The sequence below is a fragment of the Anthonomus grandis genome, chromosome 19 (genome assembly GCF_022605725.1).
Source record: "Anthonomus grandis grandis chromosome 19, icAntGran1.3, whole genome shotgun sequence".
In the NCBI taxonomy this organism is placed as follows: domain Eukaryota; kingdom Metazoa; phylum Arthropoda; class Insecta; order Coleoptera; family Curculionidae; genus Anthonomus; species Anthonomus grandis.
The window spans coordinates 5,415,125-5,425,308 of NC_065564.1; the positions used below are offsets into that span (position 1 = coordinate 5,415,125).

Genomic DNA, 10,184 nt, shown 5'->3' on the forward strand with positions numbered 1-10,184 from the left:
TATTATGAACAAAAATACCTTTGGGCTTATATAATTCTTTATTTACATCATTTGAACCTTTATAACTCTCTGCCTGGTTAATTGCTAGTCATGAAAACTGGCAGAAATAGAGCCCTTTACCTCTAGTTTAAAATGGTGTAACGCCTTTAATTTTACATTAACCCTAGCCCTTATTATAAACAAAAATACCTTTGAGCTTATATAATTCTTTATTTACAACTTTTTTTTAAATTTCGAATTTTTAAAAAATTACCGGGGCGTAAAGCACTAAAATAGGTACAAAAAATCCTTATAAGACATTTTTGTCAGTTCAATAGTAATGCCACAAACAATTTTTTTTTCATTATAAAATAATCATAGGGGACCCCCTTGGAAATTCTACTAAAAATTTGTTTTTATTTTTTTTTGGAAAATCTGTAGGTCTGTTAGAAAAATGGTTCAAATAAAAGTTGTGGGACTTAAGAAGTGCTGCCTTTTTGTAAAAGTTATGGGTTATTACATTTAGCCGTTTTCGAAAAAATCCTAAAAAACTATTTTGACTATTTTCCCAATTTTCTCGAAAACTAATAGGAAAATTTCTGTTTTTATTTTTGTACTTGATTCTATGTCAGATTGTCTAAAATTAAGCTAGAATACGTTTTATCCCTAAACCAAAAAATAACGGAGCTATTACGGATTCTTCGAAAATCGACCCATTTTAACAGCCAAAAAATTGAGAAAATTAAAATTTTCGAAAAATAAAAATTAAAAATTATCTTGATGTAAAGGGTCCGATTTGCAATAAAAAATGTTTATGAGACATTTTTGTCAATTTCATAGGGGCCTCGCAAAAAAATGGCAATAGTGCCCCACTTTCTCTCTGCCAAACTTTCTCACTTGTTTACCACCCTTTTATTCTATATCTCATTAACAAACGGGTTTCATCACCTCTGGATCCTCAGGTGTGCCAGTGGCTCCTCCAGATCCGGCTGGAGCAGCACATCCAGAAGTTCGCGGAGCTCCAGGTGAACGGCAGCGCCCTCTTGTTGCTCACCTCCGCCGACTTCAAGATCCTCGGCATCACCAGCGACGACAAGAACCGCCTGAAGCGGAAAATCAAGGAACTGAAGGCGCAAGCGGAAAAGGAGCGGAAACAACAGGAAAAGGACCGCAAAGAGAAGGAGAAACAGATGCGGAAGGCGGAGAGGGCGAGCAAGAAGAAATGATGATTATTAGCCGGACTGTTTGTCGGCATTTAGGGCCATAAATGTGTAAATATTGTATAATATTGTGAACTTAGAGCCTGAATGTTATTTATTATAGCGGATTTAACTGTGATGCCAATAAGTTTTCCCGGTTTTTTTTTCATGTCAATCGTGCAATACGTCCCCTCCCCGTTTTAACGTAGAAATTACAGTTTTAGCCTTGGAACTGTCACTGTTACGTTAGAAGTTGCTTCAGGGTAGCAGAGGGAGGGGCAACTGTATCCAGGGTGTCCCATGTAATCAAAATCAAATTCCCGAAAAGGTATACGTGATTTTATTCTCGTAACTAATTTAAAGGAGACGTTTTGTATTATAGCCTAAATATCGCCAAAAGTATTGTGGTTAGGGCTTTAGTAGGTATTACCAACATTTTAGACTAGATCATTTCCAATCCAATAAAGCTTATTTCATGATTCTACCTTTAGTAGATCAAGAGTTATCATCCAAGAACTCTGAGCGTGACGTTTCAAGACTGTGCTGACGTGAAGTAAAATTCAAGTGGCCATAATTCCTAAACTGTTGATCCTTTTTGAAATTTGTTTAAAGATGCTTGTAGGTGCGCAGCCATTCTTCAACTTTGCTTATAATGGTCATTCATGTAGATCAAGTTCCCCAAAAGATATACATGATTTTCCTCTCGTAACTAATTTTAAGGAGACGTTTTGTATTACAGCCTAAATATCGCCAAAAGTATTGGGTTTAGAGCTTTAGTAGATATTACCAACATTTTACACTGGGTCATTTCCAATCCAATAAAGTTTGTTTCATGATACTACCTTCAGTACATCAAGAGTTATCATCCAAGAACTCTGAGCGTGGCGTTTCAAGACTGTGCTGACGTGAAGTAAAATTCAAGTGGCCATAATTCGTAAACTGTTGATCCTATTTGAAATTTGTTTAAAGATCCTGAGAGATGCGTAGCCATTCTTTAACTTTGCTTATAATGGTTACTGTAGATTAACTTCCCGAAAAGATATATTTGATTTTCTTCTCGTAACTAATTTAAAGGAGACTTTTTGTTTTACAGCCTAAATATCTCCAAAAGTATTAGGGTTAGGCCTTTAGTAGATATTACCAACATTTTAGACTGGGTCATTTCCAATCCAATAAAGTTTGTTTCATGATTCTACCTTTAGTAGATCAAGAGTTATCATCCAAGAACTCTGAGCGTGACGTTTCAAGACTGTACTGACGTGAAGTAAAATTCAAGTGGCCATAATTCCTAAACTGTTGATCCTATTTGAAATTTGTTTGTTTGTAGACTGATAGATGCGCATCCATTCTTTAACTTTGCTTATAATGGTTACTGTAGATCAACTTCCCGAAAAGATATACATGATTTTCCTCTCGTAACTAATTTTGAGGAGACGTTTTGTTTTACAGCCTAAATATCTCCAAAAGTATTGGGTCTAGGGCTTTAGTAGGTATTACCAACATTTTAGACTGGATCATTTCCAATCCAATACAGCTTATTTCATGATTCTACCTTTAGTAGATCAAGAGTTATGATCCAAGAACTCTGAGCGTGACGTTTCAAGACTGTACTGACGTGAAGCAAAATTCAAATCGATATATCTCCTAAACTGTTAATCCTATTGTAGAAATTTAAAAAGATTCTTGTATCCAGTCAGATATTGTTCAACTTTGCCTATGATGGTCTTAACAGTAGATCAGCTACCTAAGAAGATATGATTAATTTTTGCGTTGAAGCCTCTTTATACTTTGTTATAGTAGGAAATCGGTCGTTAGTAGACAAAATAGTTTTGTTCTACGACGTTTTGGCCTCTATAAGACCATCCTCAGTACTTTTTGGGACACCCTGGAATAACCAAGAAGTTATTTCGTATTTATTGTAGTATACGACCGACCCCTGGGAGGTGTCGTAATAGTTGTCTTTTTATTATATAATGAACGTAAATTAATTAAATGCTCGGCTGTATGGGTAAGTGATGGTTAAAATAAGCATTTTTTACGAAAAAATCAAAAAGTCAAACTTTTGAGACGAATTCCGCTCAAAATCGACTTTTTAATTTTTATCCTGGTACCGGCAAACTGTATGGTAAAAAAAGGATGAAAACCTGGAAACGTCTGAAAACGCATCCTTTTTCTACTGTCTTTCTGACCGTTTTAACGCCATATTCACCCTTGTAACGGAATTTAGTCGTGCCCAGTGTATATTCATCCATTTTACATAGACGTTGTACATTTTAGTAGGTACTTACCACGCAATTATTTATCGTTATGTTCCTTTCTATCTTTTTGTTTTTTTAATTGTAAATTGTGATAATTTTATTTTGTGTGTACACTTAAATGGCCTACTTAGGGCGGAAGATGAACCACTAGCAGCTATTCTAGAATTTCGAGAAATTAGTACAAAATAGAATCAAAATTACATTTTTTTCTTTTCGTTTCTGGGACCAACCCCAAACTGTCAAAACGCGCAAGATTTTTCGTTAGTGTGTACGTTGTCTTTAAAGATGTTCATTAGTGTACACGTTGTTCCTATTAAAGGAGTGAGTTAGTGATTCCTAAATTTGAATTTTTACAAATAACGCGGTTGAATTGATTCGCCTCGTGTACACTGGTGATTGGTGAACACTTTGGGTCTCTTAAGGCACAGTTACGCCTACACGCAACACTAGGATGAACACTGAAAGTTCCTCCTTGCGATTGTGCTCAATTTTAATGATTGTTCCGCTTTATTTTGTTCGGATTGTACGTATTTTACGCAGAAGCTAGGATGTAAGAACAGTTTGTTTCTGTTTTTTTAAATAATAAGACCCGTTTGTGATTTCTTTTTAACTTTTGTAATTATTCGTAAATCAAAAGTAGTCAAGTAAATATTAATAAATTAACAATTGTATTTATATCCTGTGTGTATCATTTCATCCCTTTAAAATGGAAAAGGACGAAACGTCCAAAACAAATGCCGAAGGTAAGTAAAAAAATTCTGACGTGATGTCAAAATTATCTGGTCAAACGTCCACGAGAGACTCAAGGTTTGACCTTGACTCAAGGTCACGTCAAGGTCACATCGTTCAAGAGAGACACATCCACGAGAGATTCAAAGTTCGACCTTGACTCAAGGTCACGTCAAGGTCACATCGAACAAGAGAGACACATCCACGAGAGATTCAAAGTTCGACCTTGACTCAAGGCCACGTCAAGGTCACGTCGTACAAGAGAAACACATCCACGAGAGATTCAAAGTTCGACCTTGACTCAAGGCCACGTCAAGGTCACATCGAACAAGAGAGACACAGCCACGAGAGATTCATAGTTCGACCTTGACTCAAGGCCACGTCAAGGTCACGTCGTATAAGAGAGACACATTTACCAGAGATTCAAAGTTCGACCTTGACTCAAGGCCACGTCAAGGTCACATCGAACAAGAGAGACACAGCCACGAGAGATTCATAGTTCGACCTTGACTCAAGGCCACGTCAAGGTCACGTCGTATAAGAGAGACACATTTACCAGAGACTCAAGGTTTGACCTTGACTCAAGGCCACGTCAAGGTCACATCGAACAAGAGAAACACATCCACCAGAGACTCAAGGTTTGACCTTGCCTCAAGGCCACGTCAAGGTCACGTCGTACAAGAGAGACACAGCCACGAGAGATTCAAAGTTCGACCTTGACTCAAGGCCACGTCAAGGTCACGTCGTATAAGAGAGACACATTTACCAGAGACTCAAGGTTTGACCTTGACTCAAGGCCACGTCAAGGTCACGTCGTACAAGAGAAACACATCCACGAGAGATTCAAAGTTCGACCTTGACTCAAGGCCACGTCAAGGTCACATCGAACAAGAGAGACACAGCCACGAGAGATTCAAAGTTCGACCTTGACTCAAGGCCACGTCAAGGTCACATCGAACAAGAGAGACACAGCCACGAGAGATTCATAGTTCGACCTTGACTCAAGGTCACGTCGTACAAGAGAAATACATCCACCAGAGACTCAAGGTTTGACCTTGACTCAAGGTCACGTCGTACAAGGGAGACACATCCATCAAAGACTCAAGGTTTGACCTTGACTCAAGGTCACGTCAAGGTTACGTCGTACAAAAGAGACACATCCACGAGAGACAGCCATCGTCTTTAAGCGCACAGACACTCAGTAGACTGACGACTTGCATCGGACAACCGTCGTCTCTTAACACACAGACACTCAGTAGACTGATGATGTGCATCAGACAGCCATCGTATCTTAACGCAAAGACACTCAGTAGACTGATGATGTGCATCAGGCAGCCATCGTATCTTAACGCAAAGACACTCAGTAGACTGACAACGTGCATCAGACAGCCATCGTATCTTAACGCAAAGACACTCAGTAGACTGATGATGTGCATCAGACAGCCATCGTATCTTAACGCAAAGACACTCAGTAGACTGACAACGTGCATCAGACAGCCATCGTATCTTAACGCAAAGACACTCAGTAGACTGATGATGTGCATCAGACAGCCATCGTATCATAACGCAAAGACGCTCAGTAGACTGATGAGGTGCATCAGACAGCCATCGTATCTTAACGTAAAGACACTCAGTAGACTGATGACGTGCATCAGAAAGCCATCGTAGCTTAAAGCAAAGACACTCAGTAGACTGATGACGTGCATCAGAAAGCCATCGTAGCTTAAAGCAAAGACACTCAGTAGACTGATGACGTGCATCAGATAGCCATCGTTTCTTAAGGCAGAGACACACAGCAGATTGACGTTATGCATCAGACAGCCATCGTTTTAGCAGTTTAACTGGCGACTAAGGTAACAGAAATAAGTCAAAGATGCCCCGCTCTTTATACACGGGCTATGTACGATCTTTGGTATTTTGTTACCCTAGTTTCGACCTTACGGGTCTCATCAGGCCAGTGAGAGTGTGTGTCTGCGTCTCGCGGACAGACTAATACATAAGACGAGGCACAGAGGATTGACAACGACGTGCATCGGCCACTCATCGTTTCCTAACGCAACGAAAAATCACTTGGCGCTAATTAAATCACAAAAACAGGAAAATTTATTTTTAGATAAAAAACACGGCGGCGATCGATTACGTGTGGCGACGACTTTCTGTCCCGGTCGCTCCCACATCGCGCCCCACCATCAGAAAAGTAAATTTAGTCGCCGTTACACAAGCGCATATTAAAAATTATCGACTTTAAACCGAATTTTATTGATACACAATGGAAACGAGCGCGATATCGTAAAACCGCGAGATAAAACCGAAATAATAAAATTCAATTATTCAGGGTCGCGGTCCCGATTATCTCGAGATTATTATGTAAAAAAGAAGCGCATTGAAACAATCACCTCTTTTGTCTCTGTTTAACTGAATAATGGGGCCACTCGTGGGTGCAATAGACGAAGGCACCTCCAGCGCGAGGTTCATCTTGTTCAAGTAAGTCCATATGTTCACATACATTGAGGGGCGTGGCCACCATGACACTTGATCGATTATCGAGATAACTGACCTTCATTGATAAATTCGTATTTTAGAGCCGGCACCACGGAGGTGGTGGCCTCCCACCAGCACCCCCTGTCCCAAATATGCCCACAGGAAGGATGGGTCGAGCAGGACCCCATGGAAATTCTCGAATGTGTCAGTATTTGCATCGAGAAAACCATCGACAAGCTCGTCTCCGTTGGCGGAAGCGTTAATGATATTGTGGCTGTAGGTAAATAGTGCTTGTTCTATTTTACTGTATAACTACAGCTTCGCTGTAGCCCACGCAAGTTGTCCCATCCTTCTAGCTTATATGGTTTGGGAGTTCTGCTTCGTATCCTAATCGAGTACAGCTCAACACAGAAAAGTTATGTAGGGTCTTTAACGGAAGTGACATCACTGTAGCTGCAGAACTTTTATATCCAAGGCATTTCGGTACCTCAAAGGGCCGAAGAGTTACGTCATTTTTACCATGCGGATTTCCTATCCCCTGAGGGCCTTGGCTGTAGTCAAAGCCTGATGGAATGCAGAAAAGTTCTGTATACTTTCTATTGATATTTACACGAGTGTATAGCTACAGATTTCCTTTATTCAAGGCACAACTTCCCATGCCTGTAGCTCAAAAAGCCTCTGAGTTACGTCATTTCTATCATACGGACTTCTTATCCCAAGACGAGCTTAGCTGTAGTCAAAGCTTAGAGGGCCGAAAAGTCCTGTAGATTCTCTTATGGTAATTAGACGACTGTATAGCTGCAGATTTCCTTTATTCAAAGCACAATTTCCCATCTCTATACCTCAAAAAGCCTCCTAGTTACGTAGATTCTGGTAACCCTGCAGGCATCACAAACCAACGAGAATCGACCGTAGTCTGGAAGAAGTCGACCGGTAAGCCGCTCTACAACTCCATAGTGTGGCTGGACGTGCGCACCTCGTCAACGGTAGATCAGCTGCTGGACAAAATCCCGAACAAGACGAAGAACAAGAACTACCTGAAGCCGTTGTGCGGGTTGCCGATCTCGCCGTACTTCAGCGCAGTAAAGCTGCGCTGGCTGTTGGACAACGTGCCGAGGATCAAGAAGGCGGTGGCGGCGAACGACTGCTTGTTCGGCACCATCGACAGCTGGTTAATTTGGAACCTGACGGGGGGCGCGCAGGGCGGGTTACACCTCACTGACGTCACCAACGCCTCCCGCACGATGCTGATGAACATCGACAGCCTCAAATGGGACCCGGTGCTGCTAAACTTCTTCGGGGTTCCCCCAGCCATACTGCCGAAGATCAAATCCAGCTCTGAGGTTTACGGGACGATCCAGGTGGGGTCTCTCAGAGGAGTGCAACTGGCGGGGTGTGTGGGGGATCAGCAGGGCGCCCTGCTGGGGCAACAGTGTCTGCAGAGGGGCCAAGCGAAGGCCACCTACGGCACCGGTTGTTTTTTACTCTACAACACCGGAACCGTCAAGGTGAGCAGTGCGCATGGCCTGATCACCACCGTGGCTTACCAGTTGGGCCCCAAGAGTCAGCCGGTGTACGCTTTGGAGGGTAAAAACTCTTTTTTGACTGATTGGCAGTTTTTTTTTAATGTAACTTCTTTGTAGGCTCGGTAGCCATCGCTGGGGCAGCACTGAACTGGCTCAAAGACAACATGAGCCTGCTGCCATCGTTCGGCGACGCCCAAACTATCGCCGAGGCGGCCATCTTGGCTGACGCGGGGGAAGTTTACTTCGTGCCGGCGTTTAGCGGCCTGTACGCCCCCTACTGGCAGCAAGAGGCACGAGGGTGAGTTCAACTGTCACACAGTAGATTTGTTTTAAAACGCCATAGAGAGAAACCACTAGTGAACAAAATGGGTGTTTCCAGGGTGATAATCGGGATATCAGAGGATACGCAGGGCTGCCACATAGTGAAGGCGGCGCTGGACGCAGTTTGCTACCAGACCAGGGACATCCTGGAGGCCATGAACAAGGACTACGGCTCACACCTGACAACGTTGCAAGTACGACATTGTGAACTGTCACAAATGACATTTCTAACATCATCTGTCAACAGGTAGATGGCGGCATGACGGCGAACTCGCTGCTGATGCAACTGCAGGCGGATCTGGCGGGGGTGAGGGTGGCGAAGCCCTCAATGGCGGAGAGCACGGCCCTGGGGGCGGCGATGGTGGCGGGGGCGGCCGTGGGCCACTGGGACCTCGCCCACCCCATGGAGATCCCGTGCGACTCGTGGGAGGTGCGAGTGGGCGAGGGCGAGCGGGACATCCGCTACGCCAAGTGGAAGTTGGCGGTGGAGAGGGCGATGGGGTGGGACGTTTTGTAGGTTAAGTGGAGGGAGACCAGTTCAGAGAAGAATCCGAAAGATATTAAATATTTTTTTAGAAAGTTTGTTTGGTGTTTTATTCATTAAGTTGAGAAGCTGTATGCGCAAGACAGGAACTTCTTGTTAGAAAAAACAGTCGCACCGCGCAAGCGTCAAGAGAGGTTCTCGGTGTTCAGCGCCATCTTGATGAATGATTGAAGCTAATCAAGGCCTACTACATAAGCGCCATCTTGGATTTGTGGTTGTAACGAATCAATGCCTACTATGAGAAAGTGAAATTTACTACTTACCTCATTTGTCAGGAATTAGATAGCAGGACAATGTAGGGAGCAGCGTTTTCTGGAAGAGGGCGTGGTCCATTCCAGGAATATTAGGGATTTTGAGAAAAAATAAACATTTTATTGTGTTTCATCTATTTACATAGTGAGTCAGTTGACTGTCGTATTTCAATGGATTATCGATATTTTATCTGTTAAGATAATTATTATCAATTTTCAATGTATGTAGTACGCTTTCACCTGTTGAAGAATTAACAAAAACAGACAAAATCGACGGAAAATGGCTTTTTTAGGGAAAAGGGCGCTTTTATACTTCGCAGTAGCAACAGGTAATAAATAAATAAATAAAATAACACTTGACCCAAACAAATAATAAAATATTTTCAGTTCTATTGTCAATGTTCACCCCAGAGGTGGAGGGCAGGAGAAACGTCTTAAGGGGCAGAAAGACGGTCACCAGAAGATACTTAAGTAAGTCAGCAGCATCTTTGTCTAACTAGTCGATTATATTGTCTTTGTCTTACCGTAGCTCCTATGGCCATCCCAGCGTGGGCCATAATAATCCTAGTAGGCGTGGGACAGCTTGTCATAGGAGCTGTCATCTACGTCATACTGAAAAAAACCATCGTAGACACGGAAACGTCGGCGTCTTACTCTGTTGCACCCCTTAGTGACGCATAACTGTCATTTAAACCAAGATGGCGCACTAGATTTACACTGTTTTTTTTATTTTAGGTTATAAGGTGAATCAATTATTATTATTATTATTATTACTGGTGTTATTTATTAAATAAACAATGATTTTCGTGATTTGACAGCTGTCACCTTAAACAAAATTCCCCACCATAAATTTAATATGTCAAGTCAAATGTCAATTTTTTCATTCGTCCAGGCAA

At 42.1% G+C, this 10,184-nt stretch overlaps 4 protein-coding genes across 8 annotated transcripts in view; all 4 read left to right on the forward strand.

Annotated features, from left to right (window-relative positions):
* Nucleotides 1–4,113, forward strand: part of LOC126747206 (neurabin-1) — a 67,407-nt gene extending 63,294 nt beyond the window's left edge. For 4 of the 5 annotated variants that reach the window (XM_050455709.1, XM_050455714.1, XM_050455712.1 and 1 more), the window contains one exon: nt 942–2,507. In XM_050455709.1, the coding sequence (XP_050311666.1) occupies nt 942–1,205 (264 nt within the window). In that variant the 3' untranslated portion in view covers nt 1,206–2,507. The other variant, XR_007664121.1, reaches the window with a different exon arrangement.
* Nucleotides 4,114–6,352: 2,239 nt separating this feature from the next.
* LOC126747291 (glycerol kinase) lies at nt 6,353–9,075 on the forward strand. The gene is made up of 6 exons (XM_050455833.1): nt 6,353–6,649; nt 6,748–6,926; nt 7,532–8,233; nt 8,290–8,470; nt 8,552–8,687; nt 8,741–9,075. The coding sequence occupies exons 1-6, from the start codon at nt 6,588–6,590 to the stop codon at nt 9,008–9,010; spliced, it is 1,530 nt and encodes a 509-aa protein (XP_050311790.1). The 5' UTR covers nt 6,353–6,587; the 3' UTR covers nt 9,011–9,075.
* Nucleotides 9,010–10,184, forward strand: part of LOC126747314 (HIG1 domain family member 1A, mitochondrial) — a 42,965-nt gene continuing 41,790 nt past the window's right edge. Inside the window, exon 1 of the mRNA XM_050455865.1 lies at nt 9,010–9,020. The gene's annotated coding sequence lies outside the window, so the exon portion shown is untranslated. The remainder of the gene's footprint in view (nt 9,021–10,184) is intronic.
* On the forward strand, nt 9,427–10,098 carry LOC126747315 (uncharacterized). The gene is made up of 3 exons (XM_050455868.1): nt 9,427–9,617; nt 9,676–9,759; nt 9,818–10,098. Exons 1-3 carry the CDS (start codon nt 9,569–9,571, stop codon nt 9,967–9,969), a joined length of 285 nt encoding a protein of 94 aa, XP_050311825.1. The 5' UTR covers nt 9,427–9,568; the 3' UTR covers nt 9,970–10,098.